Genomic DNA, 14,956 nt, shown 5'->3' with positions numbered 1-14,956 from the left:
AACATATATACGTACTTTTAATTACTTTTGATGGAGTATAATGGTTTTCAAGTGAAAACTCATACATATTGTAACGATGACATGTGATGTGAAGAAAGTATTTACATGACCCAAAATATTAACTAAGAGTCAAGTTAATTTACTGGAAATATGGTAATATAGTAATTCCGGTATAATTTACCCAACAAATTTCAGGAATTGTTGCCTTGGTTGTAACTTGTAACGCACATTCTATGCTGTCACACACATTTTCATCATTAATCCGGTCAAAATGGAACAAATAACAAACATAAGATTTCGAAATTAGACAGAATAATTTAGGGGCTTCCACATTTGACAGAACAAATGCATGAAACAGTCAAATCATAAAGCGCAAGTTCACATTAGGAAACATTAATATCATCCAAACAGCAAAATCACCAAGAACAAAGTACTAAGTGGAAAGGCTACGTCACCATGGCTCATGAGCAGAAAACTTAACTAAATAGTTAGCTCTATCCAACTTGACATAATTACACCTTGTACTACGATCAAGGCCGCACTCTCTTGTTGCTGCATGAGGGGCACTTGTAGTGCTTGATGTGCTCAGCTCTGGCAGGAGTGATCTTCACACACTTTCCATGAAACCACTTCTCACATATGTCGCAACAAATCCAGAATTCATCGGAAGCATAGTTCTCCCCGCATGCACCACACAGAGTATCGCTGTGGTCATCATCATCTTCCTCGTCCATTCCCTCGTCTTCATCCTTTGGTATCACTTTCGACTGTTTGCTTGAATCAGAGCCTCGCTGTTCTCGGATCAAGAATTGGTAGCAGAAACATGTAGTTAAGGAAGCATACCATTAAGATAAGCCTAGCACAAAATAATACTTACATGAATAATAAATGACATTTAAATGCCAGGCAATACACACAAACAAATTCAAGTTCCACTCATGCAGGTGGACACACACGAATTCCAGTTCCACTCATATTGTATTAGACTAGGATATTTTCTTATATGCTTTTATATCGTATTATCTATTGAGAGAGAGTAATAAAAGCACACTCACATAACAAAAGTCACCAATTAATTCGTTTTCCTAAATGATTAAGCAAATCCATAAGACTGCAAAACACAAATTCACTTTACCCCTTTAGAGCTTGACTTAGGCCTATGGATGCTTTGATTTGTTGTAACTGATGACTTCTCCTTTGATTGTTTCTTTGCACTGCCCGTCACAACCTCAAATATTGTTGGTAAATCATTCATCATAGTGAAGAGACGTTTCCTGCATCAAAATTTGCACTGAACCATTTTAGGTGATGTATTCTAAATTCTAATCGTTGGAGGGGCAATCCCCTCAGATCCAGAATCTGTTCAGATGCACATGTTGATTTTTAAACAACAGGTTTGACCTGATACAGATTGATCGAGCTATCTAGATTGAAGCTCAATCCTACCCGCATCCCAGAAATGAATCCATGCCATGTTTAGGCATCCTAATACATGTCAAAAATCACTTTCTGCACCTTTGGCCATTGCTACTGAGATGACACTCAACCAAAAATTTCATCAATATTATCCTGCATCACAGGTACAACAAAGGCAAATATCCACTACCTAAAATTCTTCATCTAAAATTCATTTTAGTTCATAATTATTGTTTTACGATTTCACCGGCCAGTGTTTTTTCTTTTTATCTGTGTTCTAAATGCCCTTGTTTTGATCCTTACAAATTTGAATAAAAATGTTCCTATTCAAAAAAAAAAAAAAAAATTTCTGACTTGTTGCTGCGACATCTAGACAACCTTATTGTTGTGCAAATCTAAATGAATGCATCACGTAGCAGCAAGAACGGAGGTGTGCATACCTGTCAGCCTTATCAAAACCGAATCTGGCACCAAAATAGAAAGCCACTGAAAGTAGCCATGCATCGCTGTGAACAGCTACCAGAGATAAAAAATCCTTTTCTTGCATCCCATCTCTGGCAAAGTTGATGCCCAAAGCAGGTTCCGGAAGTTCAGGAGGAACTTCCTCAGCAGGTAGATTAACTTCCCATTCTTCATTTGGGAATCCATACAAACAAAGGTTTTCCTTCTCTGAAGCATTGACCAATTGATCAATTAGTTAAACACAATAAGCATCAGTTCCTACCATAAGGATTCCAGAGTACACAAAATTCCAGACTTTTAATATATTACAAACCATTTACAGTATAAGTAAATAACAATGCAAAAGCATAACAGCAACTTCCAATGGCAAAGTTACACAGGAATTATAGTTTTAGTATTACAAATACTGACCCACAAACAAGTAGTATAGTGTATAATTCCAACCTCAAATTTTGATAAAAGGTCAATGATATAGCAAATACTTCATCAGCCCGTTTACTGTAGCTAAATTATCACGCAGTATAGCCTGAAGTACATTATATCCAACCCACACAAGGATCTTCCAGTTCTGATGACTACAACAAGAAAAAGTGAACTGAAAGATCTGTTTAGCAGTTACATAATTCAGTAAACGCAAGATTGCTGACCAATCAAATGCATCAAACCCTAACTAGAGATCCAAGAAAAGAGTCGCATGGCCCCGGAAGGTAGGATTTTGAAAAAGGATGACGAAATTAATACTCTCATTCGAATATGGAAATCCACAGGAATTAAGAAGCTGGTACTTGCACGCAGTTGATGCAATAAAACAATGCATTCAGTTCAGCACAACAAATAATAAGCATCCCATAAAAATGCGCAAGACCAAAAAAGAAACAAACATCAAAGAGAACAAGCTAATGGCAAGCCAGCAGGGTGCCTATGCATTTAAAAAAAGAAGGGGGAAAATAAAGGTTCAAGCTTTAAAACTAGAAAAAGAGCTAATATTCTGCACACACGTAGTTAGAAAGCAATATTATTTTAGTGTTTGAACAACATTTGGACCCCAAGTTGCAGGAGGAGCTATCTCAGTTAGGGCCAAAAAAATAGAAAATAATAAATAGTAAAATCTCAGAAACGGAGAAACAGCAATTGAACACGAAATTGAGAAAACACAAACACAGAGAACCCTAACCAGGATCGCATTGCTCGTAAAAATCTTCAACATCTGCACCCAAAAAAAAACAGAAACAAAGTTAGCAAAATGAAAAACATTTAAAAAGTGCAGAAATAATAGGAAATTGGAACAAAGCCCTAAATAAAAGCCACAAAGTCAAAAGAAATAACTGAAAATTTTTCAAATTTAAAAATAAAACAGAGAAGAAAAAAAAGAGTGAGAGAGAGACCAGTGGAAAGAGCTTTGATCATGCCGGCTCGGCGGCCCTTGAAGTCTCTGAAAACCTCATCCACAGTGCGTGGGCTGTACGGCGCTCCTGCTCCTCCGCCTCTTCCTTCCATGTCCGTACACACAGTCCGGTCCTGAGAGCTAATTAAGCTTTAGAAAAAAGAAAAGAAGAGACTGAAGAATGAAGGAGGTGAGGGGTAGAATCGTAAATAGGTTGACTTCCAATCCAAATGGTATTTAATTACTTACTTGTTTATGCAGAAGCGACGGCTCAGAAAGAGGAGAAGCCTGAGATCCCAACGTTCTCAATAGCACAAGAGAGAGAAGGAAAGTATTTGGGGAAACACGTTTTTAAAAGGAGGGAAATCAAAACCCACCAAAACAACTACTTAAAATAAATTAAATTAAAATTAAAATAATTAAGAGCGAATTTTGATTTTATTTTCTTTTTCTTTTTTGGAAGGTGTGTGAAGTGTGAATGCTTTTATGATGATGTGGCGTAGAGGAATTGGCTGAAGTCGTAGAATGAGGTAGAGCTGGAACAAAGTCAACGATGGGTCGCTGACCGCTGATTTGCGCTGTGGACTAGACTGCAGAGTGGTCTACTCCACATAAGTTCATAACACAGTAACCAAATTCCAAATAAAAATACAGTTTTTTTTCCTTTTGTGTTTCCAGCCGTCGGATATGATCCGGGGATGGGGATTTGACGACAGCTTTAGTGGGTCCCACATGTATGTAGGGACCAGACCTCTCATCGGCCCTAAACGTGTCATGAAGAAGAAAAATCTCGATTGTTGTGACCTCTCTCTTCCAAAACATTTCTTTATTATCAAGCAGCCAAAACCATCTGAAACTAGGTTTCAACAAAGCACATAAAACTCCGTGCTCTAGCAAGACTCAAAATAATGTATTTTCTTCATAAAATAATAATAATAATAATAATAATGTATGTCTTACTGTAGTAATTACTACGCAGTAAAAGGTAAAAAATTATTTGACCCATAAAATGGGCAACTTGGAATGTCAAACTAACTATTTTGAAAGCAAGATTGGTCCTAAAGCGCCATAGTTGAGCGATACAATACAAACAATCCTGGAGCACCAACTCAACATATATATATAGTTGCATCTTCAGTGACTTCTTATTTCATACAATGGGGGTCAGTCTGAACAATATTAGGCATAACGCGTGTATGTCAGAAGTCATATAGTCTATCCAAGGCATTCACATTTTTGTCTGCATCGTCTGAAGTTCGTAAAAACCACCAAAAAATCTTCAATGGGAAAAACCTCAACGGGTGCAGCAGGCCTTGGCAGAGACACTCCTCACAGAGAGCTTTCAATTGCTGCAGCTTCAGAAAAAAAGGCACAAATTGTGTTGAGTCCTGAGGGGGAGCCAATCAGAATGCTTGAAGAAGTCTAAAATCCATCCAATCACTTTGCCCCCACATCTGAGAGTGGAGAAAGAAAAATTAAGAATCAAGAAGCAAAGGAAAAAGCAAGGAAGAGTAGTAATCAGTCTGGTGCTTGCAGCCACTCCTAGGATTACTAATATTACCATCCAAAAGGCAAAGCCTCAAAAGTTTCAACGAATACACATCACGTAGTTTGAAAAACAGTACCAAAAACTTCCATCCTTAAGGTTCAACAACATATAGTATAGTGTTCGAGAAGAATTAAACATATGATACACCCCACCCCGAGATAGGGAAAGAACAATTAGTTTGGAACTCAGCCAGAAATCATCTGGTAGGTCAGTATCCATTCCATGTTAATGCCTAGCTACACAGTTTAGTATGTGCAAAATGATTGGAACATGATTGTACTCACTCTGTTCTTAATTCTTACATAGTTTCATTATCTTCAGTAGTTCTTTTTTTTCATTTACTCTTTGTGTGTGCCTCTGACTGTGTAAGGTTTTGGAATATTTCATTACCCAGAATCTTACCAATATCATTGTTAGATGATTCATCATCTTTTTTCTCTTGAACATGTTGTTGAAGAAACTCCTGGATCGTTCTCCAATAATGATCACCACCAGCGAGCCAAGTATCCATGTGCATGCCAGTAGGAAATTCCGCAAAAACACATCGCCTATTATGAGCAGCTGCTTTGGCATACAGCATTTGCATATGGGACGGGGGAATCATCTCATCTTGCAAGCCAGAGAGAAAGAGGATTGGCTGCTTAACCTGCATTTAGATGGTCACATATGAGGGATCGGTGAAATCAGCAAGGGCAAGGGACAAAGCATGGGCAAAAAAATTTCCCCAAAACATTAAGGTAGTGGCAGAAGAGATGTGACTCATAGTCATAGCACTTTGTTGATTTTGAGGCATTGCAACTGCTATTTATAAAGGGTGTTTTTACATCTTTAAAAATCATGTCTTATTGGTACTAACATTTCTGAAATCTGATACTGATACATATTTCTACACTTGCTAACTCACTTTATACATCGCATTATAGTTTTAACGAATAGATGCAAGTTAGATTAAAATACTTTTTTCCATCCAGATATTCTGCACTGGATCAAGCATGGACTGGTGCATTCATATAAGAAAACTGGAAGATACTGAAAATTGAAAAGGTGACCAATACATATCTTGCATATTATTTCACTTCTTCATGTGTCTATGTGCTGGGTGAATCAAGATATTCTACCACCACGTAAGCTTACCTCGCCAATGACATCAATTGTACTCCAAGGAGAACGTACAAGGAAATTAAGTACTTTAGGACCTTTTGAACTACTGCCTCCGATAAACCACTTCAAGAAAGGCAATAAAACTCCAGCCATGTCCAAAATAGATGTGAAAGTGTTTTCTACTATCAGTGCAGCAACCTGCAATCCATAAACAAAGCAAAACCACCTCAGCTTACCAACTCAAAATATACTATTCAAGGACATTAAACAGGGGAAAATTTTCCAGTATTGGTAAGACCCAAAATTGGTTTTTAAAAAATTACAACACGCTGGAACCACATATGAAATAAGTTGCCAGAGAAGCAGAAAGAAATCAACAAGACAGCTTTAAATTTTTAAGTGGGGGAAACAACTCTCTATTCACCTAAACAGCCCTTCTTTTTCGCCCTTGTAAAAAGTGGGAAAACATTAAGTTACAGAAGATTATTGGAGTGATACCTTATCAGGGTTATTTTTAGTAACCACAGTTCCAACTGCACCACCAAGTGACCTTCCAAAGACTACTATTCTAGATGTGTCAATGTCAGTCCTCTGATAAAGATGATCCAATGCAACCTAACAGAAAGAAAGAAAAGTATACTAACAGAGTTACAAAGCTGACATATAATAAGTACAGTGGAATTTTAATACATCTGTAACCGAAAAGCATACTTGAGCATCTTTTGTAATCCCATGCTGAGAAGGATATCCTTCGCTTGCTCCATAACTGTTTATATCAATGACCATTTGCATTCAATAAATCAATATAGATAGGTTTACCCAAATTAAGCTGCTGATATGCTACAAAGCCACTAGATAGAAACATAGCGGGCACATACCCTCGATATGAAAGCATAAACACGTTGCATTGCAACCTTTGTATCATTATGCGGACCATTTCAAGGCGATGCGCAATATCTGAAGGTCAATAGTCAAGGCCAATAAAGCATATAGGGCTCCCCCCTTAAGTTCATGATAGTTACAGGTAAACCAGAAAGCAAAAATCACAAAAACAATGTAATGCTAATGTTCCAAATTATAGTAATATCAATGAAGTTCTAAAAAATAGGATACTTCCAGCATTTTCTTGGAAAAACAGAAGGGTTGGACCTGCAAAGCAAGAGAAACAACTTTCTAAGCGCGGAAAGAACATGCCAAAATTTCAAAAGCATCCCAAACCCAAAGTAGCAGATTAATTTTCAAGTAAAGTTCCTAACTACTTATAATTCGAGTCGAATTAAATGCGAAACGAATAATAATTACTGTGCAACGCATGCATTTGTTCTAAACTATGCTAAACAAACACAATTAGCTGGCTGTGTTCAGTAATTGCAGCAATTCCAACAACCAACCAAACCCTAATTGCCTCAGGGAAACCTAAACCCACCCAATTCAGCAAAATTCAAGTTAACCCAAAATCAAGCAAAACAGATAAAAACGAATCGGGTAAAGAACCGGATCGGACCTCGGCAGTCGGGTAAGAGCTTGATGAACCAAGCGTGGAGCCGAACGCCGTCGGAGGATCGGAGCCAGACGTCCTCGTAGGTGAGCCGGAGCCGGGCCGGGGTTATCGGGTAGGACTTGGTGAGACCCGGCAAGACGGGCACGTAGACGAGCTTCTCCTGGAGGGCCACAAGCAATGCCATGCCCGCCACAACCAGGCCTCCAACTCCGTACAGCAGCGCGCTCACGTACGTCACCATGGTTTTTGCTTTGTGTGAAGCTTTGCTCTTGCTGGGCTTGGCTTTGGGTTCTTCTAATTTCCGTCTCCAACTTGCTGGAAAAGCAGAAAGTGGAAATGGAAATGTCGTGAGAATTTAATTTTAAATTCTGGAATTTTATCTAAAGGAACATTGGGATTTTATTTTTATTTTTACAGTTATTCAACTTTTTAATAAGGTTAGGGTGGGGCCCTGTCAATTGGTTATATTTTCTGTTCTTCCTGCTTCGGACTTAGTCCCACGGTCCCACCTGGGGAGTCACTGGTATGGGTTTACATCATAAGGTAAAACCATTTAGAGGGGAAAAAATTGTTTCACACTGTTACCAACCTACAGTATCATTATATATCGTACATTGTCGATATTTTATTAATATTTTATCGAGTGTACCATATAGTGTAGATTGGTAGAGTATGATATTTTATTTTATAATGTGTATCACATTTCTAATGAACTTACTTTCTAATAAAGATGTTGACGCCTCGAGATATAAGAGAATACGAAAATCGAACGATACTCTTACAAGAAACACGCCAGAACAGAATCCACCAACCAACTGGCCAGAAATTGTAAAACCTCAATGATATTTTATTGTGCAAAACCTCAATGATATTTTATTAAAAATAAGATAATTGTTTCAAGATGCTCCAACGCATGCCTTTTATACAAGAGAAACTCTACACATGAAGAAATTAGAAAAGCTAATTAGAAAATAAAATAAAATAAACAAAAGTTTCCTAAAATATTCCTAATTAAAATCATATCACGAAAATAATATCCTAATTGCTACTCTTAAAATGCGAACATGTATAGCATTACTCTTCATAAAGTAGAGTAATTATTCTCGCATCCAACCCAACCCAGAAATCAAAAGAAAATCATGGAATTTACACTCTATGATGTAGACCTAGGTTTCCATGTATTTGATGGTTCCTTTCCCTTGGAAATATATAACTACTGTGGAACTGTAATGGGGACCATAACTAGTAACAAAGTTCTTGTCCCATCCCATACATCCATGGTAATATAACTATTTATAACTTCTTCTTTTTAATGTTCATGAATAGGAGGAGAACTCGAACTTGGGAAAAATTCTACTCTCTTTTGAATTGAAAAGGCGGCTTCATTGGAAGTGGTGCAAGTCCACATCCATGGCCTTAAACCTCAGTTTCAACATTGAACCCTGAAAACATTGTCATTCAAACAAGCATAAACTTCTGATCAGACAAACTGCAAGCATAAACTTCAGATCAGACTAGCTGCAAGCATATATATAGATATTACGGCCCAAATTTCCTTGTGTTTCATGATCCAATCTTATGCAAGGAATTTCCCACAAGAATGCAAAGGACTGCTCGTAAGAATGAGAATATTGGAATCTAATAATAACCAAACTTTTCGTAATAAGAAGGGTATCACCGAAACACAATCCCGTTCATCAATGTTAAGTAAAGGATTAGGATAATATTTAATACATACTATAGACCTTACGGCTGTAATGTGTCTTCGAATGCCATTTCCATTAGATGCATAAAAGGTAGAGTCTAGACTCTTAGAGTGGTAAAGCCAAGGATGATTTGCCAAACTGGTGAGACAGTCTTGTTCGTGCTCGCCTCTCACCGGACAACTGAAGCACAATGCTGGGTTCCAGCACGCATAAGCCCCCCGCGGAATTGCATGGCTCCACCCATGTGGGAAGGGATGCCTGAGAACCTGCGATCCTGCTGCCGAAAGATATCATTGGTATGGGAAACACTTGCTATGTCTGAGTGGGTTGCAACGGCAGTGACGAATTCACTGCTTCCCAAGTGATGACTTTCTGTGTCCTGTGTATCTTTCTGATGTAAGTTGACAGAGTCCGGAACATCATGGGTGCTACTGGAGGGGTTCTGATCAGATTGTTGGAGCCTCTTTGTGCTGAGAAAACGTCCACCAGAGCCCCTTACCCTGTTCAGGGCATGAAGATGGCGAGACTCATGGAGATATGGCTGCATTCATTTAAAAGCCACAACAAACGTGGGTTAAGGCTCTATTCATTATAAAGGAGAATAAATTCAGAAACGGAGAGCTCTGGTTTTGATGGATGAAGTATCATTTCATTACGCAATCGCTTTCTTTGACATGATGAAATATACTTGCAATGCATCCAAAACTAAGAAAAAATTTCTCCACATATTACCCAATGCAGGAAAAGAGTTGAAATGGATGATGACTTAACATACCTTTCGAGCTTTGAGAAGTTTGTTTTGAGCCTCTAGTTTTGCACGAGACTGTCTCCTTCTGAGGATGCCATGGTACTGTTTCGCATTGACATAGATGGGTCCATCTTCTGCCAGATCAAGAGGTAATGGAACTCGCGTAGGTGCGATCATCTGGGGCTGAATTCAGTTAATTTTCAATCAACCACCACAAAAAGAAGAAGAAGAAAAAAGATTAATAAGTACAATCGGGTACAATCCGGATAACGTTAAAAATAAATAATTGGCCACATTCTCTTTGACACAATACTGTCAAAGAATATACCCCAACACCTTTTTGCAAATTAGAGATGTCAACTTTTATGAATTTACTTCTAGATATAACTGAGTAGGGGCAGAATTGTAACTACAGATCAATAGCAAAGAAAAACAATGTACTCAACAAAACATACCATAGCCTGTGGTCCATATGCAGCCAAGAACCCACTGAAGTAAGGATCGGCATAAGGATATGGTACACGACCCTGAAAGGAGGGAGAAGCATAATTAACAACCATCTAACAAGTTAATCCCTGAGTATAACGGCTCCACCTACCATTAAATTTCCGTAACCAACTTGAGAAGGATTTGACATGAGGTCTAGATTATTCAGCAAGTAAACTGGCTTCATTTGGCCTTCAACACCCTTGCCACATATTTCATCTTCACCTGGGTTCAAGGGCAAGAAGCACAAGAGAACTAAGTAAAAGAAAACAACGGGAACAGAAATTGCTATAATGGTAAGCATATGACTACGATGCATGTATCATATGTACCAAAAGTCTGATAACCCGAAAAAATGTGTACCGGACTATTAGACTAAGATCATTATACCAGATTCTGATGAATTGCATCGATCTTGAGATTGGCTAATTGTTTGTGTTGTGGATGATGATCCCTGGTCCGGTAGCAGTTGAAGTCCTAAATGCTTTGCATCGTGATGAACTTGTGGCGTAAATTCCACTTTAAAGCTTGCATCCTTGGACGAAGATTGTGGAATTTCTCGTTCAATTGGATTCCACGACATGCAATTAGTAGTATAGAGAGGCATTGACTGGACAGAACTTTGACTGAAAAATTTCTTGTCCAAGTTTTGAGTTGGCATAGATAATTCTATCAATGAATCCTGAATTTTTTTGCAAAATCCATAATAAGATCCTTAATAAGGACTTAAGGGCTACCTTATATTAAGCATACTGACAGATTATCTAATTACACATAAAAATTTACATGTAATCGGCGAGTATGCAACCATTCAATCACATTCTGCATTAAAGCACAAAAATAAGATTACTCAATAATAAATTCTCTTCTAATACAATTACCATGAATGAATATCCCAAACAACACAATAAAGAAAGAAAAAAACTCACAAATGAATTGAAATACACAACAGATTATTGCCTTCTAACCACTCATTCAACAAATCTCAAACAACTTGGTGGTACTGTTTCTACTTCTTAAATGAAAAATCAGACTCCACATGCTGAGAACACCAAGAAGAGGTTCTTCCCAGTTTCAACAGACTGCATTTAATATCTCATTTACTATGTGAGGGGAAAAACTAGGTTTAGAAAACCAGATGAAAAGTATGGGGGATTATTCAGCTCAGTAAACATTACAGAGAAGAAAGCTTTCCAGTTGCATGCAGCATCAGTATGCAATAAATCAAATCACAGCCTTTTATGGCAACAGAAGCAGATCAATGAGAGATTAATCGGGCAAATCAATCAGTCAGTAAAAGACTTGAGATTTCGAGACCAACTCCAAGCATACCAAAAAATTAAAAGAAAAAATATATATATATATTTCCAGATATAGCATATCAGTTGCTCTGTCTGCCCATTTACTCACTCAAGCCCAACACAACAAGGCATTATCCACCATATCCAATAATATAAGTGGAGCAAAAATGTAAAATATAACAAATAAAAAAAAATAAGTGTCAAAAACACAAGAAAGCGAAGTGCCCAAAGGAGCAATAGAACCAGAAACCAATAAAAGAGACAACTTTACTACTTTCCCATCTTCAGCAACAACTAAAGCGAAATCAAAATGATCCCAAACTCCACATGCAGTCAGTAAATAGCAAATAGAAGGCAACCCACTTGAATTCTAGAAATGAACCATCCACAAAAAGAGCAGAAAAAATATATATATATAAAAAGTTGATTTTAAAAAAAAGACATAAAAGTAAAAAAGGAAAGGAGCAAATGAAGCAATAGGGAAGTTGAAGAGTGGAGGAGACAAAGAAGAAAAGTAAGAAATAATCAAGAGAAGGAGAGAGAAAGAGAAACCTTTGGGATCTGGTAAGGCATGAATAAGCAAAGAATATAGCTGTTGGGAAGAACTTGGACATGTCCCCTCTCTTCAAACTCTGTAAATAAAAACACTCTCAAAAATACTCACACTCCATACTTTTTCCTTCTTCTTGGGCTTTGCTGCTGTGACAGCACAACACACAGAATACACAATCCTGGACACACACAAAAGATTAAAAAATAAAAAATATCATAAATTCCTTAATAAAAGCACTAGCCACCCACCCCATCTCTCTGACTCGACTCTCTCTCTCTATTTTCCTTGTATTTTTTCCAGCTGTCGTCTTTTTCTTCCATGGTGGTGGCCCACACGCACGCCCCCAGACACACCCTTAACGCTTGGCTGCATTCACTTTTCTCTATCTCAGCCGCCGTTCACTGTTTTCATCACTTGTTCCCCACGCTCAAACATCCCACGCTCCACCCCCCACTGTGCCTATTTGCTTCCATCAACGCTTACGTTTACTCTCTCCTTTGACTAGAAAGTGTTTCCCATGCACCGCCATGGCGAGTGAGTTTCTGCATTGAAGATTCTAGTAGACTGGGAAGGTGTTTATCCTCGTTTGTTTTTTTTCAAACTTGAAAAATTGAAAATATTTATATATAAATCATCACTAATGACAGATTAAAGATGATTACTTTGGTTTAATTTTCTTTCTTTATTTCAACCTAAGACACATCATCCTATGATTTAATGTAAAAACAATGAAAGAATCAGCTTTACTTGACCTGAAAGGGATAAGCATCAATCTTTTTCTTATTTTAATGAAGAGGAAAGCATAAGCATTGGCTTTTTCTTAAAATGAAAGATAAATTACGTTTGTACTTCAGCTTTTATCTATTTTAGTTGCGCTATTACTATTCTTATAAGATAACAACCATGCCCAATTGCTAGTAAGAGCATGTCCACCGCACCAGTTTGGCCCGGGCAGGGAGGGGCCCTAGGCCTACGATACGAGTCATACGACTCCAGCGCATACAAAGCAGCTCGGGCAAAACGTGGGGCCCATCAAATTGGACAAGTCCAAAGGCAGATTCAGCCCGTGCTGTTGCTCGGGTTTGCTGACTCTACGTTGGCGTCAACGTGCTTTTCAAATTTGTTTTCTACTGCTACAAGACACGTGGCATCACCTAGGACGTCCGATCAAAATTTCCACTGCAATCCAATGACTGCTATTTTTTATGTAATAAAAATCAGACAAATTTTATTTTTCTATAAAGTTTAAATAATAAAATTAATTTTTAAAGTTTGAGTATAAAAAAATATATAATAAATTAAAGTGAATAATAATTGCCCTTGCCCTTGCCCATAAGGGTGGAAACAAAATTACAAGGGCTGTCACTATGGCTGCCACTATTCATGTAAATAGTAACAGCCCTTGCCTTGCCCTTTGCCTATAAGGTGGAAATGCTCTAATAAGACTAGGTTTTTGGTCGAAGCATGTATAAAAAGGTTACTCTCAATTGGTTACCGTTATTTCATTAGAGAGTAGTACGAAAGACACTAAGTTTTTGCTAACGTGGTCTAATATGAATTCCGAGCCTCTACATTTAACATTGGTGCATTTACACGCATTTAAAAAAAAAACTTAACCATTTAACTGATCCAATGGAATTTAATTATTCCACCTTATCATATTAGATTAGAACTCCTCCGTTTGAACCATATCACTCACCCATCTCTTCCTCTCCCCAAGAACTTTCCCTCTTCTCTCCCACAATTAAATCATTTTCATAATTATCAAAACCTTGAATTTGATTCAAAAACTGATATCCAATTCTCTTTTAATGTATTAATTTTGTAAATTATAGACAATGTTGCTTCTTGAATTGCATATCGCTTTCGTCACCTTGTCTTCTGAATAAGACAATACAATGTACATCAGAATTCCTTCCCTTTATTTTGCAGATTTTTTTATTTATGATTTTTCAGGTTTATTTTTGCTGTTGAAACAACATAGTATTAAAGATTAGAATTTGATAATACCAGCTCCTAGGCCTCATTGAGAGCCATTCATCCCAAATTGAAGGAAGGAGGGGGGAAGGGAAGAGAGAGAGAGAGGGAGGCGGGGGAGGAAAGGAAGGAGACAAATGTGGCAACTATAACTGGCAGTGTAGGGTAGGTTAGGTGTGGATGTGGTTTGCTGGGGACATAATAAGGTGCAAATAATTAATTTTTAGTTTAATACAACTTTGATGACATGGACTTATTAAAATCCACATCAAATGGTTTGCATTTTTATAAACGCATGTAAATGTACCGATGCTAAATACAGAGATTCAGGATCCGTCTAATCTAGTGAAAAAAGATCTTAACTTGCAAACCAATAATCTCATATTCTAATCCTCATAATACATTAGGTGAGTGGGAAAAACTCTCCTCCTCCATATAGTTTATACTATCGATTGTATTAAATAAATAAACAAAAAGACACTTTTAAGAAATTAACTTATGTGAGTTTTGGTATCTCTGCCCATTGTTCAGTCACAGGCTTGCAAACAAGGCACGCCTAAGAATCATACATGTTTTAGGCCGCACAAGTATCTATGAGCAGCTTCAATCTTGAATGGGGAAGGTGAGAGAGTGAAATTTGTATGGCATTATTATTAGGGAGATTCACTATTATACCCAATATAGGGGCCCAAATTATAAAAATATCCCATATGAAATGGACTTTAGAAACCTACCCAAAACCCATTTACAACATTACAAAAAGGCTTTTAAC

General features: G+C 37.5%; 3 protein-coding genes across 11 annotated transcripts; all 3 read right to left on the bottom strand.

Annotated features, from left to right (window-relative positions):
- Positions 1–274: 274 nt before the first annotated feature.
- LOC117633757 (PHD finger protein ALFIN-LIKE 4-like) lies at positions 275–3,610 on the bottom strand. Of its 2 annotated transcripts, none has more exons than XM_034367507.1 (6): positions 3,512–3,610; positions 3,264–3,412; positions 3,053–3,085; positions 1,857–2,085; positions 1,136–1,274; positions 275–791 (listed from the first exon to the last, which is right to left on the bottom strand). In XM_034367507.1, exons 2-6 carry the CDS (start codon positions 3,373–3,375, stop codon positions 531–533), a joined length of 774 nt encoding a protein of 257 aa, XP_034223398.1. In that variant the 5' UTR covers positions 3,376–3,412; positions 3,512–3,610; the 3' UTR covers positions 275–530. The 2 variants fall into 2 exon arrangements, with proteins under 2 accessions (XP_034223398.1, XP_034223397.1); XM_034367506.1 differs by having other exon boundaries at positions 3,264–3,396; positions 3,512–3,606.
- Positions 3,611–4,230: 620 nt separating this feature from the next.
- LOC117633756 (alpha/beta hydrolase domain-containing protein WAV2) lies at positions 4,231–7,782 on the bottom strand. Of its 3 annotated transcripts, none has more exons than XM_034367502.1 (8): positions 7,417–7,782; positions 7,026–7,061; positions 6,791–6,869; positions 6,624–6,678; positions 6,411–6,527; positions 5,946–6,110; positions 5,214–5,457; positions 4,231–4,617 (listed from the first exon to the last, which is right to left on the bottom strand). In XM_034367502.1, the coding sequence occupies exons 1-8, from the start codon at positions 7,652–7,654 to the stop codon at positions 4,592–4,594; spliced, it is 960 nt and encodes a 319-aa protein (XP_034223393.1). In that variant the 5' UTR covers positions 7,655–7,782; the 3' UTR covers positions 4,231–4,591. The 3 variants fall into 3 exon arrangements, with proteins under 3 accessions (XP_034223393.1, XP_034223395.1, XP_034223396.1); XM_034367504.1 differs by having other exon boundaries at positions 4,231–4,611; XM_034367505.1 differs by having other exon boundaries at positions 4,231–4,716; positions 7,417–7,780.
- A 1,138-nt stretch (positions 7,783–8,920) lies between these two features.
- LOC117634443 (nuclear transcription factor Y subunit A-3-like) lies at positions 8,921–12,403 on the bottom strand. Of its 6 annotated transcripts, none has more exons than XM_034368557.1 (7): positions 12,207–12,403; positions 11,140–11,175; positions 10,744–11,035; positions 10,466–10,578; positions 10,323–10,394; positions 9,895–10,050; positions 8,921–9,660 (listed from the first exon to the last, which is right to left on the bottom strand). In XM_034368557.1, exons 1-7 carry the CDS (start codon positions 12,225–12,227, stop codon positions 9,289–9,291), a joined length of 1,062 nt encoding a protein of 353 aa, XP_034224448.1. In that variant the 5' UTR covers positions 12,228–12,403; the 3' UTR covers positions 8,921–9,288. The 6 variants fall into 6 exon arrangements, with proteins under 6 accessions (XP_034224448.1, XP_034224450.1, XP_034224449.1 ...); XM_034368559.1 differs by having other exon boundaries at positions 9,895–10,044; XM_034368558.1 differs by having other exon boundaries at positions 10,466–10,572.
- Positions 12,404–14,956: the final 2,553 nt, after the last annotated feature.

Source organism: Prunus dulcis, chromosome 7, assembly GCF_902201215.1.
Source record: "Prunus dulcis chromosome 7, ALMONDv2, whole genome shotgun sequence".
NCBI classification, from domain to species: Eukaryota; Viridiplantae; Streptophyta; class Magnoliopsida; order Rosales; family Rosaceae; genus Prunus; species Prunus dulcis.
The sequence above is the reverse complement of the archived record's forward strand: the minus strand, read 5'-3'. Positions and strand labels throughout refer to the sequence as shown.

Excerpts from the sequence above, each read along its gene's own strand:
- LOC117634443 (XM_034368557.1), bottom strand. The coding sequence starts at position 12,227 with ATGCCTTACCAGATCCCAAAG. Across the intron at positions 11,036-11,139 it reads TGCATACTCGCCGATTACAT|GATTCATTGATAGAATTATC; the intron begins GTAAATTTTTAT and ends AAAAAAATTCAG. Across the intron at positions 9,661-9,894 it reads AACTTCTCAAAGCTCGAAAG|CCATATCTCCATGAGTCTCG; the intron begins GTATGTTAAGTC and ends AAATGAATGCAG.
- LOC117633756 (XM_034367502.1), bottom strand. The coding sequence starts at position 7,654 with ATGGTGACGTACGTGAGCGCGCTGCTGTACGGAGTTGGAGGCCTGGTT. Across the intron at positions 6,870-7,025 it reads TTTCCAAGAAAATGCTGGAA|ATATTGCGCATCGCCTTGAA; the intron begins GTATCCTATTTT and ends ATTGACCTTCAG. Across the intron at positions 6,679-6,790 it reads TTTATGCTTTCATATCGAGG|TTATGGAGCAAGCGAAGGAT; the intron begins GTATGTGCCCGC and ends TGATATAAACAG.
- LOC117633757 (XM_034367507.1), bottom strand. The coding sequence starts at position 3,375 with ATGGAAGGAAGAGGCGGAGGAGCAGGAGCGCCGTACAGCCCACGCACT. Across the intron at positions 2,086-3,052 it reads TTACGAGCAATGCGATCCTG|AGAAGGAAAACCTTTGTTTG; the intron begins GTTAGGGTTCTC and ends TCAATGCTTCAG. Across the intron at positions 1,275-1,856 it reads GGTTTTGATAAGGCTGACAG|GAAACGTCTCTTCACTATGA; the intron begins GTATGCACACCT and ends ATTTTGATGCAG.